This window comes from Equus przewalskii, chromosome 13, assembly GCF_037783145.1.
Source record: "Equus przewalskii isolate Varuska chromosome 13, EquPr2, whole genome shotgun sequence".
Taxonomy (NCBI): Eukaryota; Metazoa; Chordata; class Mammalia; order Perissodactyla; family Equidae; genus Equus; species Equus przewalskii.
Window position 1 is genome coordinate 8,434,760 of NC_091843.1, and position 21,488 is coordinate 8,456,247.

Below are 21,488 nucleotides of genomic sequence, written 5' to 3' on the forward strand. Positions count from 1 at the left end.
GCAATTTTTCTGAGATGGTCATCTCTGTCGTTAGTTATCTAATAACAGCATGGTTTTGGAATAAGCATTGGAGAATGATGATTTAAGACACCGTTTAGCCTTAGAAATAACTGTAACTTTGGCGTTTACTTTAGAGACTAATTTGAGGACACAGGCCCTGAATATATTTTTAAATTACTTCCTGAATGAATTAATAAAGGATTGAGTTTGGCTTTAGGGTAAAACTGGCATTTTAAGATTAAATACACAGAGTGAAAAATATTTCTAATGAAATACTAATTAGATTTCTTTTCCTTGTCAAACTAATTATTTTTCTGTTTTTCTAAAATAGATAAGTAATGGAACATCATCTGTGATCGTCTCCAGAAAGAGGCCATCAGAAGGAAACTATCAAAAAGAAAAAGACTTGTGTATTAAATATTTTGACCAGTGGTCTGAATCAGATCAAGTGGAATTTGTGGAACACCTCATTTCCCGAATGTGTCATTACCAGCATGGACATATTAACTCTTACCTGAAGCCCATGTTGCAGCGGGACTTTATTACCGCTTTACCAGGTAACTGCACTTGTCTTTGGAAAAGCTGAGAGTGGGAAAATGCCCCTCCCAAGAGCTTAGGCAGAGCTGAGCAGATATTTGTGAAATGAGTGGATGAGGACAGTGTGAGGCAGCATTTCTTTGGGACCTATACTGTATTTTAATCTATGGCACTTGAAGAAGAGTTATAATTTAGCATTTCTCTAGAAAGTGTAGGTAGTTTTTTTGATTAATAGTGTTAATTATTCATCAATACTGTCGTTTTATTTAGTTTAATGAGTTAATGCTGTGCTGTTTATTTTGATATAGTGTCTATGTAGTCTGCATTTTGCCTTTATAAGTAATATTTTGAAATACGGGACAATATTTCTTACAGTGTTTGTATTTGGGAAGTGTCACAAAGTGCAGGATGTTCACTTGTATCTCAAGTGACACTTAGGGAATGGCAAAAATGGGTTGAGAAAACTGATTGCATGTCTTTATTACATTTCTTGAAATTTCTTTCTGTACCCTCTCCCTCACTACCCATCTTTCTCTCTCTCTCTCTGTCACACACACTCCTATGGTTAAGATTACTTTGGTTATTTATTTTTTTAAATAGACTATTTTTTAGAACAGTTTTAGCTTCACAGCAAAATTGAATGGAAAGTACAGAGCTCCCATGTTCTTCACTCCCCTCCCTTCTGTGTACAGCGTCTTCACTGTCAACATCTTCTGCCAGAGTGGTGCATTTGTTATGGTACATGGACCTATGCTGACACGTCATTATCACCCAATCCATAGTTTACATTAAGGTTCACTCTTGGTGTTTGTTGTACGTTCTGTGGGTTTTGACAAATGCGTACTGACATGTATTCACCATTGTAGTGTCATACAGAATAATTTCACTGCCCTAAAAGTCCTCTGTGCTCTGCATTCATCTGCCTTTGACTTTTGATTGCTCATTAATTCTTTGCTCTCTTTCTCTGTCTCTCTCTGGCTGCTTTAAAGGAGTTTTTAATTTAAATATGGCTAGGTATGGAGCTGGCCCGATGGCACAGTGGTTAAATTTGCACAATCTCAACTTCAGCGGCCCGGGATTCACCGGTTTGGATCCTGGGGTGCAGACATGGCACTGCTTGGCAGGCCATGATGTGGCAGGCGTCCCACGTAGAAAGTAGAGGAAGATGGGCACGGATGTTAGCTCAGGGCCAGTCTTCCTCAGCAAAAAGAGGAGGGTTGGCAGCAGATGTTAGCTCAGGACTAATCTTCCTCAAAAAAAAAGTAAATAAATAAATATGGCTAGGTAGTTAGAGAGATTTCACTCCTGAAGAGAATACTGGCTAGAACATTTTCTTCTAACATGGTCAGTGGAGTCTGGAGGTTACAGCTGCCGTGCCAGGTTAGGCCTAGAAATAACCAGCAATAAACCGATGTCATTGCCACCAACCCTACCCCTGTCAGAGCTTCTGGATGGCTCCTCAAAGAGCAGCTCCTCGCCTTAGCTGTCTGTGATTACAGGGCTTCAGGACTTCACGTGCTAAGTATTTCTGCAACTACAGGACCTGGGCTGCGGGCTCAGGCCTGAGACCTGGGGCTGCAGATTGATAGGGCAGCTTCTGACTTCTAAGCCCTGTTCCAAAACTTGTGAGTTTCCTTTCTACAGTGGTTGTATTTAAGGATATTTGAGAATTAGCTTAGAAAATTTTGATTCTACTTTTGTTTTTATGTTGAAATGTAGCACTGTTTGCCCCATTTCATCCATTAGTATTTCTAGGAAAGCAAAATATGAACCTCACTTTCTGGAATCATATCTTTAATTGCTGAAAAGGATCTTGGCCATCGCTTAGTTCTTTCTCATTGTGTAGACTAGGAAGCCGAGGATCAGAGAAATTGAGTGAAATGCCCAAGATCATGCATTTCGGTTATTGTGGTCATTGTGTGGATGATGGTGGGGCTTGCTTCAAAAGTTAGTGCAAAGGCTGAAATCATTTATAGTTAAGATTACTCTGGAAAATTCCTTAAATTGACCCTAAGTATAGACTACATGATTTACAACCCAATTCAGTAATTTTTATTTTTAATTGTGAGAAAGAGAGGCTTTTAATTGTGTGAGAGAGGGGGCGACAGAGAGAATGAGTTACAGGTGGAGTTGAGTAAGGTGAGTGCGCTGTGATGCAGCTCCTCTGTGCACTCCCAGAGCGCAGAGCCCTCACCGTCCAGGCCTTTCGACTGCCTTCAGGCTGCAGGAAAAGACAGGGTAGTTTTTAAAGTTGACAGTTGTACTTGTTCCATATAAGTGCTCTTAACTAAATGAAGCCATGCCTCTGTTTTTTTCAAGCAAATTTGTTTTTTTTTTTTTTGCTTGCTTTTTACTGTCTTGGTTTTATTTTATTTTTCCCTATAATTTGCTTCTCAGATGTTTGAGTGCGCCAGGGAGCTCACCTTATATTCACAGAATATCCACTAGGTGGCACTGTTGAAGTTCCCTTGATTTGCAGAGTATAGTTCAGAGACAACTCCTCTTGGGGAGTGTACAGCCTTGGAGAAGAGACAGAGCAGATGAACATGTGTTATGTATATAAATATGGTTAGTATAATTGCATACAATTCAGTTTTCATTACAGCAAATTTTAAGGCATTGTCCATATCTCTGTTAAAGTGGAATTTTGTGGTATTGAATATTACGTGAAGTGAATGGACCATTGGCTGGGACATGGAAATATTTTTGTTAAAATGCTATTTGTTTTAACAGGATTTGATCTGAACATATATACATATGTCAGTATATATCATACATATGAATCTAATAGCAGGGGACAAGCTGGCCAAGTTAATTGTGCCTGGTAGACTAGGATTAAACCTGGCATTAGTTCCTTAACACAGACCTCGCCTTAAGAGCATTAGGGGAGAAACAGGCCCATGTGTATGTTCATACTTAGATTTAATAATGTGTGAGCAACTTACTAATCGTTATTCTAGTTTGATGTTTAACTTTCACTGTAGATGATCTTAAATTTGAATTTTTACTCTGTTGAAATTGACAGTCAACTTAAGACTTCTTTGATTGTGAAAACCCTTAATTCTATAAAAATTGTCTGTAGTTTTGACTTTTTAATGCTTACTGTGAATATTGTACCTGTCAGTATAGGGAAAATGGAAAATGTTTGTGGTCATTGGCTCCTTTTGGTTCAGTGGAAAAAGTGATAATTATGATATGCTTTTCTAAAAATCATGGTAAATGTTTAGTCTGCAATGTCAATTTCTGCAGGCTAAGTTTGTGGTTTGTAAGAACTGTTGTTAAAGGGAAAATTTATACCGTTTGAAGTAGAGGCAGATTGTCCTTCAGAAAGGATGATAAGCCTTGGTGATCTGTTTAGCGAGGTGTCTAAGCAATGAAAAATTTGGAAACACTTAGCTTGCCGACCATGGTTGATTCATTTGTCTTATCCCCAAGTGACGATGACCAATCTTACGGACTGTGAATTTGAGAGACTAGATCCGAGGTCTTGGGAGATGGAAGACCAGAGCGTGGCTCGGGCTCTAGGCTGGGTGCACAGGCCCAGCACGGCGCAGTGGAAGGGGCGTGGGTGTTGATTTAGATAGCCCCGAGTTAGATCCCAGCCCTGCATTTACTGCTCGTGGAAGTGCTGACTTTTTGGAGCCTCAATTTGCTCATCTGTGTGGGAATAATAATAATACTTCATGGGATATTGTGAAGATTTAAGACAACGTATATAATATGCCTGGCATCTGGTGGGTATTCTGAAGATGAGAGTTAAAAAAAAGGCCCAGAGAGGCAGGAAACACCTGCTTCTCCAGAGGTAATAAGATTTATTGCCGGGAAGGTTTAATTACTCACTCAGTAGTTTCCAAGTTGATTCATCCTGCCATCATGTAGGTAGGGGTGTGTGCCACCTTGTTGGCACAGCAAAACATTGGATTTTGTGACCTGAGCATCGTTTCACTTCATTTCTGTCGGAATCCTTAGGTCAGGATATTCCAAATTCAAGACGTCCATTGACAGACTGGTGCTGTCAGCGGTTGCATTGTTTTTCTTTCAAAAGCTCTCTAACTTCAGATTTTACAACCAGATCTGTGACTAGGAAGGGGAAAGGGACAACAGGGGTGAGTGGGGAAGGAAGTTTCTTTGCAGCTGCTCTTTGAAATGCGTTTCTAAAATAATAAAAGTTTCTGTAATTGTATGATCTAAGCAGCTGTGTTAAAACTGGCTGTAGTCAAGGGCATTGAACTGACATTACACATGGAGTTTCATTTGGATACAGTGTCATTTACATATTGAGCTTTGAAATTTGTGCCTTTTAATTATTTTAATTCATTATTGAAATTTTTCCAGACCTTTTTCTGGGGCCTATAATTAGCAACAGCACATGTCTTCAGCATTGTGTGTGCAGAATTCTGGCCTCATTTTCTAAGGTCGTAATGTGTCCTGTGGTTGCCTTGGGAAGGGGGGTGGCAGTGAGAGTGGGGGAGTCTCAGCATGATAGAGCAAATGAGAGCCAGACATTGGTACTTAAGAAAATGCTTCGTTTTAACACCTCAAAGCACTTTTTAGCTGGGGCAGATGGACCACCATATTCAGTGACTTCTTTGTTCTGAATAGGCTTGAAACCAAAAAGTTACAAGGCCTGCGTGGCTCCTGGGGACAGCTACTCTAAGATGCTGCAGTAGAGGTGTGCTTCCTGTTCTTCTCCAGACATTTAAGGGATATGAAACTTATTCCAAGATATTAGAAAGTGCTTAGCGCTTTGCTAGAGGAGGTATTAATATTTTCTCTGCAGAAAATGACAAAGAAGAGGAACACTGCTTAGCTTCCTTGACCAGCCAGACCAGCTACGGGCATTTGGGGATGAGGCAAGGAGAACAAAGACTGACACTTAGCGAGTACCTCTTCTGTATCTGGCTCCTTAATAACCTCCTCTTGATAATCTCCTTAATAACCTTCCCAACAAGGTTAGGAAGTTGCTCCTCTGTAAAATGAGGATACTGAGAGTACCTATCTCAGGGTTATTGTGCAGCTTATACGAGAGAATCCATTTGAGGCATTTAATATCATTCCTATTTTCTGGAAGGCTGAGGTCCAAAAAGGAAGACTGATTGATTTGTTTCAACCCGGGTTATGTGACTCTACAGCCGATGTGTTTTCCAAGAGACTAAAACATGCTGCGTCCTCAAAGGATGAAGTGAATTTAAAGTATTATCCAAAGGAAATAAATTAAATCTCATAGGCGTCACTGAGATGTTGCTGAATTGGAGTGGTGGCATTTGAAAGAGGAGGAAATGTGTATTAATAAGGGATTTCCCTATGCAGAAACTTGTTGATAGCCCAGTGGTGAGCTATTAAGGGGGAAAAAATCAAAGAGGACTAAAAGGGATATCATTGCTATAAAGCAGTAGTTCCCAATGTGTCAGAATTCTCTGGTGGCACCTCTTAAAAGACAGATTCCTGGGTCTCACCATCTAAAAATTCTGATTCCGTAGATCAGATGAATGTCCAGGCAGTCTGTTTTTGTTCTTGCTGTTTTGTTTGTTTTTAAAATCAGTAACCCTAAGTAATTCAAATACAACCACACAGGATTCTGAGAACCAGCTCATAGACTGCCCAGCCAGGTGGAACACTGGGACGCGGCTGTCCCAGTTCATAGACAGACAGTGGGCATGTTGCAACTATCGAGGTGTGAAAAGGCAGCTACCTAATGCATTCTTGTCTTGTTATTTGTTTCGTTTCTCAAAGAGCAGAGGACTCAAGAGGGAAATTGGTTAGGGGTATGTTGGTTACCAATTAGGAGGATTTGGTTAATGATAAGGAAGTAATGTAGACCTTGAAAAGTGGCTGTGTTCTAATATTAAGTGTAGAAACTAGAAGATAATCAGGTAACTACCCCAGAATTAGAAAAATTCAGAGAAGAGCTAAGTTTATTAGCCCATGGCTAGAGACTCTAAAAGAAAATATCATTAAAGAGGTTTGAGGGCCAGCCCCAGTGGCCTAATGGTTAAGTTCGGCACTCTCCGCTTTGGTGGCCTGGGTTTGGTTCCTGGGCGTGGACCTACACCACTCGTCTGCCAGTGGCCATGCTGTGGTGGCAGCTCACATACAAAAAGAGGAAGACTGGCAACAGATGTTGGCTCAGGGTGAATCTTCCTCAGCAAGAAAAAAGAATAAAAGGTTTGAGAGATTCTGAAATTTGAATTTCTGATTAATGATTTGTCAGTCCTAGCAGTGAAGAGGCACAAGTAGAACCCCATGTGATTATCAGTGCATTTCCTTGATTTTAAATAAGCGCATGGACACAAGATGGAAGAAAGGGGCACATGATCACAGAGGTATGCAGAAAGGTAACCTGAACCTTTGAGAATGGTATCAAGAAGGCGAAACCTTGAGTAATGTAAAGTTGTCCAAAATGGTTAAGTAATCTGGGAGAGTTGAAAACAAAGTAATCAACTTTTTGGAGCAAGAGTCTGAAGGATGAAGGGATGGTATGCTTGGAATAGATGGTGTAGTGATAATAGAAACAGCATATTTTTCACTCCACATTTAACTTAACTTTTTTCCCTTCTGCACTAAGAATAATGGTTTTAAAACCAGAAAGCATAGAAAAATTGTAGTCCAAGGAAGATTTGAAGATATTTAGGAAACACACAGCTCCTGTAAACAAGTAGATCTAAAGACGCTGCCTGCCAGCATGGTGACAGAACATGCAGTTGTGATTTTCACCGTGTTCGCTGTGGAGCCCTGAGCAGTGGTTGTGGACCAGAGGCAGCGCTGCTGGGCCCTTCACAGCGTCTGCAACTGTGTTTCTAGTCCTCCACGATAGTACCCTGAGATGACTGATGAGCAGATTTCCTGGTTTTAAGAACTGGAAAAGGTGTATTTGGGGTATTTTGGCTGGTAAACTTGATGTTACACTCTAGCAGAATTCTTAAATGGATTTTCAAAAGTTAATTAGCAGCTGAAAAGACTCTCCAGGATTGCGTAAGCCTCGAAGGAAGTATACAGAATGTTAAAGCCATTATCTCTGAGAAATGAGATTTAGGCATTGAAAATTTTTGCTTATATGCGTTTTGTAATTTTTCTGTAATGAACATGAGTTATCCATGTTAAAAAGGGACAGGAAGCAGCTAGTGCTGACTTCTAAACAAAAAATGCAATACCAACTTTATGTAGTATGCACCAGCAAGGGAACACAAAGAGTAACCACACCAGATTCACCTGGTTTCCTTTTTGGATAAGGTTACCAGACTAGTAGGTCAGAAAAATGGTGTGAAGGTGGTAGTGTCTTCATGGGGCAAAGCTCCTCCAAATATCCCTGAGGACTGAATAGAGAGCTGTGGCCTGGACAGTAGTACATCCAGATGATCACAGGACTGGTAGCTCAGTGTTGGTGCCTTGTGAATGTTTAGTGAATGGATCAGTGATAGCCTGGAGGGAAATATCTAGAATCATGGGTGCTGTCCTTGGTTCTGACCCATTTAACACGTTTGCCAACAACTTGGACTAAAGACTTACTACATTTGCTTGTCGTGCAGATCCGGTGTGGAATACCCACTCTTCTGGATGATGATAGAATCAGAACTCTAGAGGCTAAAATGAAAGGGTCAGATAAAGCTTCGAAGTGAATTATAGTGAGGGTAACTATAAACTCCTGCATGAAGCCCCTCCTCCTCCCGACTAGCCATACAAATACAAAATTAGGGGGATTTGTAATAGATATTTTGGGGTGAGGGGACTAGGATTTTGTTCAAACTTACTGCCACTTTGGAGCTGTGATATCACTGTTAGGTGAAGGCAGTGTAGTCTTTAAGTGCATTAGCTGTAATATAAGGACGTGTGCAGGAACAGATGGTGGTCCCAGTGTAGTCTTCATCATCAGGTCGGAACTTGGGTGTTAGGTCTAGTCCAGAGGAGGAGAATTAGTACCTGAAGGGCCTGTAAACCATAATTGATGGTGTAAATTATCATTCTTAGAGTTGAAGAAAACCTTAGTTTGTAAAGCATTTTATGCATGATCTCATTTTGATATTTTCAAAATAGAGCAGGGATTATTATCCCCCTTTTATACAGAAGAGAAAACTGAGGCTCTGAAAGTTTAATGATTTACCTATACCCTGCCAAGTTAGTACTACTATACTGCTTCTATTTGTCTTGAAAAAGAGAGCAAATATTAACCTTATATGGTACATTGTTGTCTTTAAAATCTTTTCATAAAACTCTTTCATTTGATTCTTACAGATAATGTGAGAAAGGACGGTTGTTACTGGTGATTACTATTTTATGTGGTAAAAGCCCAAGGGGCAGGGATGTTTCCGTATTTGTTTCGTGTCGTAGAACTACTACGTGTGAACCCAGACCTGAAATTGGAATTTTCTGCCTGTGTGTTTAGTGTTCCCACCACTGCACAGAATAGGCCTGGGGAATGAGCTGTATTTCTTGTAACTAGAGGACACGCCTTGAACCACGGGATGGGAGTTTACAGGTGGCAACAATATTGATCGTAATGATCTTCTTACTGTTGTGAATGTCAGGCGGAGGTTGAATCTTGATTGCCTTGAGAAGACCCTTACACTGTGTGGGATACACCTCTTAAGGTTATAGAATTTGCAGGCATATGGCTCTTGCTTTTGATGCTTTTAGCTGTGCAAGGAGATGAAGAAATGATTGAAAAAAATACGTCAAAGTACACCTGCCTTTAACTCTTGGATTGTTATTTAACTTTTCATAAGCATTTTAAGATGTGTCAGTTTCATCTTTTCTGTCTCCTTAGCCCAAAGGGGTTCACATAGGTGGATTTATGGGATGATTTGTTACAAGAGACACTAAATCCAAGGGGAAAGAACACGGACTTGGACGCAAGAGAGCAGAGTTCCAGTCTTGGCTTTTACTACTTTAAGATTGTGAAACCTTGAGTGCTTTACCTCTCTCTACCTCATCTTGTAAAATTTGGGGTTGCTCCATAGTGGTTATGTGAAATAAAATGAAAATACGTTAAGTCTTTATCGTAATATCTAACAAATATAGAACTGTGCAGAGTCGGCTTTTACACACAGGAACTGTTGCCATCAATTGTTTCATCTTAAAAAATCAGAACCAAAAATAAGTGTATATGTTTATTACTCATGCACTTGTGTATCTGCAGAATGTTTGATGTTACTCAGGTGTGTCCCTTGCTTCAGGATTTCTTTATTCCTCTTATCTGTACAGAAACGGTGCCCAGTATGTTTCCATCTTGCCTCCCTTTCCTTCATTGTCGTTTCTATTTTGTAGAGCAAGGCTTAGATCACATAGCAGAAAACATTCTTTCCTACCTGGATGCCAGGTCTCTGTGTGCCGCAGAGCTGGTATGTAAAGAATGGCAGCGAGTGATCTCCGAAGGAATGCTTTGGAAGAAGCTGATTGAGCGGATGGTGCGCACCGACCCTCTGTGGAAGGGGCTTTCGGAAAGAAGAGGGTGGTAAGTACTGGGTTGCTTACTCGCTTGGAAAAAGTTACTTTGACATAGTGTCAGTTTGATTACTCACAAAAGCAATTACACTTGCCACTTGTGCTGGCCTGTTTTAAATAAGCAGGAAAAGATGAGCGGGCAAGAGTTGGAAAGAAAAGAGTTAAAGCTGTTAGAATAACCACTTCTGAAATGTAGATTTCCTCTGTATTTCTTAACTGTTGGGAAGTATTGTATAGTTTGAATGAGTGATTTGGCTTTTCAAAGTTGTGTAATTCTGCTTTTCCTTTCACAATTTTCTTATGTGATGATACCATTACGAAAAGATGGATGAGAAAAAAGAAATTATGAGAAAGTCAAATAATGCCGTTTTGCTATTTGTTATTGCTCCTGGTTGAAGATATTGGAGGCACTGTGGGCAGGATTTTTCAGAGAAAACCTGATAACTAAAATATAGCTTTATAGCTCTCTGCATGTCAGCAAACTGGCGCAGTTGGCACAGAGAAAGAGAGAGCTCCAGATAGAAGAACAGGTGGTGGTGGGAGTGAGGGTAGGGCTGCATTTTCTTTATGGGAGGAAGTTTGATGTGTGTAAGTTAAAGTTTTCACACAGCTACATTAGCAGTTTATTTTATTAAACTGTGGAAGGAAAGGTTAGATTATTGTGTGTTGGGTATTCAGAAAATAAAAGGTCAGGATCATGTTAGAGAGCTGTAAATTGAAGAAAACTTGTGTCTAACATGTAAATTTAATTGTCAGAAATCTTGCTTTTGAACTATTAAAGCTCAGTGCAAGTCAAAAGACTTGAAAAATAACAATATCTTTGTCAGCACTATGTTTAAATAAAATTCACCCTTTTATGTAAAAAGTGTAACATCTGTTTGTTTTTATTTGCCAGGGATCAGTACCTGTTTAAAAACAGACCCACAGATGGCCCTCCCAATTCATTTTATAGGTCATTATACCCAAAGATTATCCAGGATATAGAGGTAACTTTATGATTTATCTTTTTTATGGGCTCTTTGTGTCTTGTTCTCAACTTTTTATGTTGCCTTAGAGTGTTCTGTTGATCTAAAATCGTGGAACTAGTAATTTTTTTTTTTTAAGTTGAACTCTTGGAGCAAATGTGTCACAATCAGGGTATAGTCTGCAGCTATTTTTCGGAGTAGATAATGCCTTTTTGTAAAAAGTGATCTAACTTTTCTAAAATATGAAATGCTTCTGCAAGGCTGCCAGCTAATTAAAACCTTAATCAAAAATCAACTTTTTATTCTAATTTGATAAATTTTCCAAAATCCAAGGCCCAGGTTTTCAGGTAAGCATAGTTTTACACTTTTGAGCCATCTCTAGAGAACTGGAAAAGGCATGGTCTCAGTTTCCTCTGTACATTTCCCATAATTTTTCATAAAAATGACTCAAATATGATTCTAAGCAATAGTTAAGTGGGTTTTATAGAGCAAATTATGCTCCTGGGCCATTTTGTGTTTGAGTGTAACTTCACCAGCCCAGTAAAACTCTGTAAACTTGATGAGAAACATAGGAGATGTTTGATATTGTTCATGTGTTCTAATTAGTTCAGTTTTATTATTTAGCCCTTTTCCTTGAACCAGGAAAGACATGCACAGGCATTTCTCATTAACTCTTTCACATGTGTGCTTGGCAGTTCTTGCTTACTTCGCTGTTTCCTCCTTGGCAGGAAAGTTGAGCTTTCGCCAGGCAGTGCTATGTCACCCATAAACTTATACTCAGTTTCCCAAACGTGAAGTAATCCTCTCCCCCAGGTGATAGACATAAAAGTTATTGTGCCAAAATTCATTAATGGAGAAACATGTGCTTTTCTGGGAGCCCCTCCCCCCACCTTAAGGCAGATGTGAACTAATGGAATCTCTTGGTTAATGGTAAATCTGAATGCGACTGGAATATCATTATTGAAAACACAAACCCTTGTCTTGAATATTCTGCTCCCTAAAATGAGCTATAAAGTAACATTTTATGGAGGGTTAAATAATTGAAAACTTCTGCCAGACAAATCATAAAGTTTAGGAATTAATTGATCCGTTGGCAGTTCAAAAACTTGGAATAAATTGCTTCTGCAGTGTTAGTAGCTGAGGCCTAGTGCTGACGTGAGCCTCAGTTTGGCGTGTGTGTTTCGAGGGAGAGGGGCTGTCTCTTACCCCTAGAGTACTGTATTAAGACATTGCTTGTGCATGTATCTTAGGAACTATAGTACTTCCTGCTTTTTCCCCCAACTATTTATTACAAATTATCTCCGAATATCCTTGTATAATTTTAGCTGGTTTTTATTATGAAAAGGACAATGTTTAATGTCAATCATTAATAAACAGGAACTCTGGAAGAACTTTGATCAGGTTGAATATTGGTGGCATAGATTATTTTATTGAATCTCCATGAGTGCTATTATAATTGACAATATATCTCAGTATTCTGTGGCATGACAGTATGTGACACCACCTACCATAACCATTTCCTCAGGCTGAAATAATATATTAAAGTTAATACAGGAGGCAGATGTGAGGAAAATGGAGCTATGGGAGAAAACCCTATTTGACATAAAACCTCTGCATCGTGGTGGTCTACCCAGTGGTTCCTAAAGTGTGGTTTGGGAAAACCCACTGGTTGGCCACAAGAGTCTCCTCCAGATTTTTGTGGGCTAGATCTCTTAGTGTAAGGGATGATGTTTTATGCTTTGGTATATTCACTAATAGTAAGAATAAAAAATAATGTACTGTGTATAGAGCATTTACTTGTGCTGGATACTTTGTTAAGCATTTTATCATACGTTTTCTCATTTAATACTCTGAACAATACCTGAAAGGTAGGCCATGTCCTCATTTTAAAGTTGCCGAAACTGAGGCTTAGTAAGGTTAAGCGCTTTCCCAAGATTAGATGGCTAGTGTCTAATAGCCTCTGATCAACCTTATATTCTTCTGAACTTAATACAACTTTTTTGTGCTATAGTCACTGGTGTCTCATCAAAATAGAGTTCTTTATCTCTGTTTGGGAGAATGTTTTATTCAGTCCAGGGTGGGAAAAAAATGTAGCGAGTTGTGCCAGTGATCCACAGATAACACAAATAAGAGACTTATGGGCTTGGCTCTTGTGCATATGGCTGGTTATGAAGCCCTCCTAAGCAGAATATAGTAGTGAAAAGCACCCTATTTTGAGCCCTTGCAGTGTGTCATGAACTGTGTTTTGTGACTTACATAGATTATTGCATTTAATCCTTACAACAAGTTACATGTTATTCCCATCTGTAATGAGGGGAACCTGAGACTAAGAAAGTTTTAGACCTGCTGCATCGTTACATAGGAGAGGTGGGATTTTAACTGAGGTCTGTCTAACTCTGGGCTTAGTGGTGGTGTTTGTCATTTTCAAAGTGGAAAATTGAAGAAGTGAGGGAGAAAGAGGTATGTTGTTATATGCCTACATACTTTTCAAGGTGATCTTCTCATCTTTCTCCAATTGTGTGAGTACTCAGTGTCCTTGACTGTTAGTTGAAAAAAGGGTATGAGAAAAGGGTGTGAGTTAAGATAAGATTAGTTGGCCTTGCTTTAGTCCAGTTACGGGAAAGGCAGTGCTTTAAAGGTTTAAACACATTGTCAAAAGATAAATTACACCCTGAACGTCAAGTGGATGTGTGTGTCCCCCTCCCCAGTTGCCCATACACAGCTGCAGAGTCTCCGTTTTTTCCCCATATACTTTGCAAGGTTGCCAGTTCACAGCACCTTTTTTTCTTCCTCTCATTCTTGCTTGATGGCTTTAGTTCATGTGCTAGCTCCTGTCATCTATCCATTCCCAGATTTGGCTCTGATGAGCTGATGACCTTGCCTTTGCACATTGACCCACCAGAAACTGGCCAGTTTTTAAGAAAAAAGTAGAGAACCTGGCTTTGTGTGGCCAACCCCCATTATTCAGGAAATGAGGATGTGAGAAATGAAGTCTGGGGAGAATAAATAAGAAGTCTTAGCTTTCTGCAAAGGTTCTTCTCTCATGGGTGTTCTTGCCACACAGAGAGAGGGTTTAGAGTGCCTCTGAACTGAGAAGGAATTCCTGGAAAACCTGAGGCACATTCCTAAAAACAAGAGCCATATTTCCTTTCCTATATAGAATCTTAATTGTTATTATGATGATGATCATTATTATTGTTAATGGTGAGCTAGCTTACTATTAGATACTTTGCCACAGTGATTAAATTTAATCCTCAGATTGTCGAAGCTAAGATTCTAAGTGGAAAGCCCATGTTCTTTTCACTCTGGAATGCCTGCACGTGTCCCTCAATAGAGAGATGGGAGTTGTTCTAATAGACTCCATCAGTCAGAGTTCTCACGTCCTGAACTTGGACTTTTCTCTTTCGCCGTCTCAGAATAGTGGCAACTCTTCCCTGTTAATACGCCTTGTCCCTCTTTTTGTCCACTGGATTAAAGCCTTTGAAGCACGCTCCTTGGGACAGACGCTGGTAAAATGATGGGGTGTCGCATCACACCTTCTAATAAACCACATTCCATTCAGGGAAAGTGGGGAGCTTTTTTGTGGTTTGCAAACTTGATATTAACATTGTCCTGACTAGAAAATGCTGAAACTTGCCCACCCACCCAGTTGTGTTTAGGCTTCTAAAAATAATGTTATTCCTCCATACTCAGACATCTGTTTTCACTCTATTGCCAATTTAAATGCCGCTGTATACTCTGTGTATCATGGCTACTTTCCCAGTATTTTGAAAATTTGCACAGGGTAAGGGGATTTTACACGTTCTCAAAAACATGAAATATTCCCCTACAGTAGCCACCCCACGTGATGTCTAAGTGAATTGGCAGGTATCTGCATAATTAGAGGCGTGCACCTGCGTATGCACTATGTTCCTGCTCTGCAGTCAAGATAATAGTCGAATTGCATTTGAAGGCTGAGCCCCTTCCTGGGAATGCTTAGGGAGGGCTCAGGGCTATCAGCATTAAAAATCAACCTAGACTGAGCCAGCCATTTCTGGCAGTTTGGTGAGAAAATTTTTTTGGTCACAGCCTCCTCCTTTTGGTTAGTATTCTCCACAAATAAGAGAGCGTCACTGCTGCCATTTGTAGGCACTGTGGGAAGCACTTTACGTATGTAATCTCATTTGATCCTTGCAACAGTTTTGAGGAAGTAGAAATTATTTTTCCCGTTTTTACAGAGGAGGAAAGTGCAGCTCAGACAGGCCAGGTCATTCGCCAGAGCTGCTAACTGACCTAGGTACTTTCTGCCACAGTGGGCTGCCTTCCACTTTTAAAGGTCTAGCTTTTCTAAAAAAGACCTGACTTACAAGCATTCTAGTACGAGTTGAGGTTATCGCATATGGTGGAAGGTAGTATTTTAGGCAGGCACAGTCAGCAGGAAGTGCTCCTTTCTTTTGTGGGTGGCCTAGGGAATTGAGAAGAGTGAAGTCTTAGGAATTACACGTGGTTGGTGTGCAGCAAAGCCATCAACTCCCTGATTTGGTTTAGTGTCACTTTCCTGGCATTTTGAAACAAACTACTCTTGTTTTGGGATTCAGGAACCTAATAATTTTTAAAACAGCCCTAAGTGGGAACTTCCTAAAATGATCCATCAAGAATTATTTGGCAAACTTTTAAAGTTTAGAAATGTATTTTAGAAAATTATGCTCTTTCTAAGGGTTGAGAAACTAAGTCATTTCCTAATTTCCATTTGGCTTAGAATGAAAGCCTGTTATCTAGCAGAGCTTTTGAGAGGTCCTGGCCAAGGCTTGTGTTTGAGGGTCAGAGATAGAAGGTATGGCTCAGCTTGTCATGTTGGATGATGTTCTCTGTCCAGACATCTCAGGGGGTGGATGTATCACAGGCTGTGTTTTCTTACTCCAGTGTCTCTTTGGTCCTCTGCTGTGTCTTCAGCGCTTTAGGTACAGTAAAAGATTATAACTAAGTCACCCTGTTCTAGAAAACATTTTATGGTAGTGGGAGAGCATGTAGGAAATTCTTTTTTGGTATAGGGATTTCCTTACCCCCTCTTTCTTTTGCTGAGGAAGATTCACCCTGAGCTAACATCTGTTGCCAATCTTCCTCTACTTCATATGTGGGTCGCTGCCACAGCTTGGCTGACAATTGGTATAGGTCCACGCCCGGGATCCAAACCCGTGGACCTGGGCCACTGAAGCAGAGCACACTGAACTTAAACACTATGCCACGGGGCCAGCCCTGCACCCCCTTTTTAAATTAAAAAAGATTTTTTTCAAACTCCCATATGATAGTAAATGTGCTTTTCCTATTCATTGAAATATACGGAGTAACAAAGCTGCTTGCTGATTCAATAATGTTTTAAAGAACTTTGTATGTTGTAAAACTAAGAACAGCTGTATGAATTTTAAAATTAACACCTGATTTCTGTGTAAGACATGTTATGTATCCATCATGTGGTACTTAGGGTTTATGTGGAGTCATACATTCAGCAGCAACCCTCTGGGCCCCCGAAGGGTGTGGCCTGAACATCCGGAACCCCTGCCAGGAGTCACTGGCCACGAATAAGGCTTGTTACCAGCACATCTGCCTCCTAAGTCAGTGCTTTCCTGGGGTGTGTAACATGCTGAGGTAGGCTCAGTCACCTATCTATCTAAAATACACTATCTAAAAATATGTTATTTCTCTAAATTATTCCAAGCATTGAGTTCGGTTTAAGAATTCTTTATATTCTGGAACCCTTTAAAAAGAACTTGGTTATAAGACAGATCTTTGTCTACCTTGATGGCGTAGCAGTGGCAGGGTGAATTTTTTGTTTTGTTTTGTTTTGAAATATGGTTATGCCTGGCATTTTGCAAACTCAGTAGAGATGATGCTGTGGCTAAGAAACTGACTTGGGAGCAGACAGGCAGATGAGCATTCCCTCACTCTTGGCATGTGCGTGGTGCCTCTGCATCCCCTGGATGTTAGAAATATGCTATCCTGCCCTCTCTCAGGGCTGTGAATGGGAGCTCTTTGAGGGCAGACATCGTATTTCCAGGCTCCTGTGCTAAGTACTGAGGCCACAAATGATGAAACATTTTCTGTTTTAAGTGTATGTGTGTCATTGTCTCCAGCCTTCCACTCTTCTTCTGTAAAGTGAGGATAGTGATTTCAGCTGCAGAGTTGTGATGATTAAATTAGCAATCAAATGTGTAAAGCACATAGCGTAGTGTTATGACAGCATAGTACCTGGCACATAACATTCAGTAAATTTTAACGTTTTAGAGCGTACAGAAGCACACTGTCTTCAACATAAGAGAAAATACGGTTTGTTAGATGTCAGCAGAGCCAGTAATTAAGTGCTTATCATGAATAAAAATGAGATTATCTCCTTTCTTCAGTAAAGCAACTAATTAAACTTTTAGCTGCTCAGATAATTAGCTGCTAAGAGATAATCTTTTGAACTATATCCTGAACTCAGGTGTAACCAATTATTGTAGTCCCTAAATAGTCCCCTAATTTCTAGGATCAGGAGTTTACGCTTTGGTTGTTCTTCATGGAAACATTGTATCTTTTGATCCTGAAAATCCCTCATACCTACTGGCAGACGGTAGGTCTTCTAGTCCTCTGGGCATGACTTGCTTCCTCAAACTTTGCCCGCAGGTCTCAGGCCGTAGGGCTGTTTCTCTCCCTTAAGGCTTGCAGCACCTACAGTGTTTGATCCTTCATTTGGCACTTATACTTTATCTGGAATTGGTACTGAGCTTTTTGTGTTCTGCGTTCACTGCCTCGGTAGCTAGGGCTGTACTTCTTCATAGACGCTGCATATTTTGGTGGACAAAGAATGGGCTCAGAGTCAGGAAGAAGTGAGTGGAATTTCCAGCTTATCTGATTGCTAGTCTTACGGCCTCAGGCAAATTAAACTCTTTCCTTGTTTGTGAAAGGGAAATAATAAAGCTCCCTTCCCAGGTTACTGCGTGGATCATTTAATCAAACAGACATGTTTAGAGTATGTCCATGTCCAGACACCATGTGCCTAGGTACTGGAGTGGGCCTCCTTTGAAAGCAGTATGCTTCCTCTTGATCTTTAATCCCCAGGGCCTGGCCCAGTCAGTACCTAGAACATCCTATAGCATCTCAGTAAATGTTGCATGAACGATGAAATGAGGAGACTCCCAGGCTGAAATATGCCACTCTTCTTCTAAGGGAGCTTTAGTCTGGTGGAAGGTTAAAAACGGATAACAAATAAAATTTTTTCTATAGTAGTTGGCATGTAGTAGTTGTTCAGTTTCTCTTCTCAGTGATCAAGACAATGCTTTGGATGGATACACAGATTGTCAGTATATGCTTAATGTTGGTGGTGGTCTTCTGCCAAATATTTTAATTGGCATTAGAGAGTGACCAAATGAGTTACTATTTATTTGTATGTTTTGGGTGCAAATGGCATTCTTTAAACATATTGAATTCTGTCTAGGCCATTTTTTCAAACCCAACCCAAACTCATTGGAAATCCTATGATAGTTGCCAGACAGGCAGGGAATGTTTGAGAAAAAACATTGTTGGGCTAATGTCTTACTTGGAAAAGAGCATGATTCCTATCCACAGACAGTTATGCAAACCAAGATGGGGTATCAGTGGTATGCTGTTTCTGAAGCAGGGCCAAAGTCTGAAGCCTCATAGAATAGTTGATTCACAAAAACTCATCTGTTGCCTCCTTTTCCCCCTAGACTATAGAATCCAACTGGCGGTGTGGACGACACAACTTGCAGAGGATTCAGTGCCGCTCTGAAAATAGTAAAGGTGTCTACTGTTTACAGTATGATGATGAAAAAATTATCAGTGGCCTACGAGATAATTCTATTAAGGTGAATGACTGCATTTTGTATGTATTATTTTTAGAATTGTGGTTATGTGTTCGTCACTAGATGTGACAGTCTCTCCATTTACTCCAGATTGGTTTTTCTGTGTTCCGCTCCATCTTGGCAGCTCTCGCTGTGGTTCTAAAGAGCCAGAGTCGGAGCGTTCCCGTGACTGCACTGGAGCCCTGGACCATCTCACGTCTCATCCTTCTTAAGCACATTCACGTTCCATGTTCTGTGTTTAGGTGCACATAGAAAACTTCTCTTTATCACAGGTCTCTTGATTACTTTGCTAGTTGTTAAAAGTGTTGCTAACTTGCTTTTAAATGAAAATCATTACCTTTTATGGTTTCTGAGAAAGGCTCAGATGATAACACAAAAGAATGATAGAGCAATTTATATTGTTTTCATTCTCTTTTTAATAGTAGGTTAACTGGATTATTTCTCTGTGTTTAATGTTTGATGGCTGATCTGACAGGTTTTGTTTTACATTGTTTCTACTTATTTTCTCATATCTTAGAAAAGAGTGCAGGATTTTTTAAACTCTTTTTAAAGTTATAATTTACATACGGGAAAATTAACTCTTCTTGGTGTAAAGTTCTGTGAGTTTTGACAAGCACAAAGAATTGTGTAACCGTGACAGCAGTCGAGATACAGAACGGCTCCGTCATCCCCGCAGATTCCCTTGTCCTGTCCCTTTGTGTTCGGTTCTTCCCATCCGTCCCCCTTGGCCCTGGCAGCATTGATCTTTTTGTTCCTGTCCCTATAATTGTGCCTTTTTGAGAATGTCGCCTTTTGAGTCTGACTTTTTCTACTTAGTGTAGTGCATTTGAGATTCATCTACGCTGCTGCATTTAGCAATAATTCATTCCTTTTTACTGCTGAGTGACATTCCATTTTATGGGTGCACCACAGTGAGCTTATCCGCTTACCTACTGAAGGACATTTGTGTTTCCAGTTTTTCACAATTATGAATAAAGCCACTATAAACATATGCATGCAAATTTTTATGAGAACGTGAATTTTCAGTTCATTTGAGTAAAAACCTGGGAGTAAGATTGCTAACCCATATGGTAAATGTATGTTTCACTTGCTAAGAAACTGCCAAGCTGTTTTTCAAGGTGGCTATACTATTTTAAATTCCCATCAACAATGTACGAGAGTTCCTTTTGTTTATCCTTGTCAGCCTTTGATATTCTCAGTTTTTTTGACATTAGCCATTCTAATAGGCGTGTAGACATACCTCATTTTGGTTTAAATTTACATTTCCCTAATGACTGATGATAATGAGCATTCTTTTGCATGCTTATTTGCCATCTGTATATTCATTGGTAAAGTTTCTATTCAGATCTTTTGTTCTTTTTTTTGAGGAAGATTAGCCCTGAGCTAACATCTGCTGGCAATCCTCCTCTTTTTGCTGAGGAAGACTGGCCCTGAGCTAGCATCCGTGCCCATCTTCCTCTACTTTCTATGTGGGACGCCTACCACAGCATGGCTCGATGAGCTGTGCCATGTCCGCACTTGGCATCCCAACCTGCGAACCCCCGGCCGCTGAAGTGGAACGTGCACACTTAACCACTGTGCCACCGGGCCAGCCCCTGCTCATTTTTTTAATAGGTTCTTTGTTTTTATATTCGTGAGTTTGAGAGTTCTTTATATATTCTGCACACAAGCCCTTTGTTAGATATATTTTGCAAGTATTTCTTCCAATCTGTGACTTGTCTTTTCATTTTGTCCATGATATCTTTCATAGAGCAGAAGATTTTAATTTTGACGAAGTCTTGTTGACCAATTTTTTTTTTCATGGATAATGCTTTCAGTGTCATAGCTAAGAAGTCTTTCACTGAGCTTTTTGAACCTGTACATTTACGCCTTTCATTCACCAAATTACAGAAGTTTTTGGCCATTACTTTTTTGAATATTTTTTCTGCACCAATTTCTTTCTCCTCTCCTTCTGAGATTCTAATTATATAAATATTAGACACTTTGTTACTGTCCCTCATTTTTTCCCATCTTTTTTCCTCTCTTTTCTGGGTAATTTCTATTAGTCTATCTTCAAGTTGACTAAAATTTTCATTTCTAGTCTGCTATTGCCTACCCTGCCCTGAGTGACTTTTTAATTTCAGATATTGTATTTGATAGTTTCTATTTCTCTGCTGAAAATGTCTCTCTTTTCATTCATATCAAGTGTGTTTATCTTTACCTCATGGAATGTAGTTGCAATAGCTGCTCTGAAATCTTTGACTGTGACAACATCTGGGGAACCTCCAGCTTGTTATGTATTGATTATGTGTTCCCTTGAGAATTGGTCACTTTTCTTGGTTTTTGTATGTCATGTAATTTTGGATTGTATCTTGGATATTATGGATGTTATGTAAAGACTATGGATCCTGGAGAATATATGTGTGGGTGAGTATGTTTTTACACTGGTAGTCAACTTAATTAGGTTTACAACACAAGTTCTGGCTCTGGTCTCTTTTCGGCTTTTCAAAGCCCTTCCCATGCTACTTTGAGTCTGTCTGGGTTCACACTACTCAGAGGTTAGTCTGAGACTTCAGCAGCAGTGTAGATGTCAGTTCCCTTTGTACAGCCTTTGCTGTGCTGGTTCAGTCTGTCCTGTGCATGCGCAGCTCAAGAGCAAGTCGAAGTCATGTGTTGTGTGGGTTTTCAGATAGGATTTAGGGGATCCTTTGTCTCCAGCTCTTTCCTCTTG

At 39.9% G+C, this 21,488-nt stretch overlaps 1 protein-coding gene across 23 annotated transcripts in view; it reads left to right on the forward strand.

Moving 5' to 3' along the window:
- Window positions 1–21,488, forward strand: part of FBXW11 (F-box and WD repeat domain containing 11) — a 124,364-nt gene that overhangs the window by 82,367 nt on the left and 20,509 nt on the right. For 14 of the 23 annotated variants that reach the window (XM_008509770.2, XM_070570329.1, XM_008509752.2 and 11 more), the window contains 4 exons: window positions 332–557; window positions 9,799–9,985; window positions 10,871–10,961; window positions 18,644–18,781. In XM_008509770.2, coding sequence (XP_008507992.1) covers window positions 332–557; window positions 9,799–9,985; window positions 10,871–10,961; window positions 18,644–18,781 — 642 coding nt within the window. The remainder of the gene's footprint in view (window positions 1–331; window positions 558–9,798; window positions 9,986–10,870; window positions 10,962–18,643; window positions 18,782–21,488) is intronic. The other 9 variants (XM_070570345.1, XM_008509759.2, XM_070570333.1 and 6 more) reach the window with 1 other exon arrangement.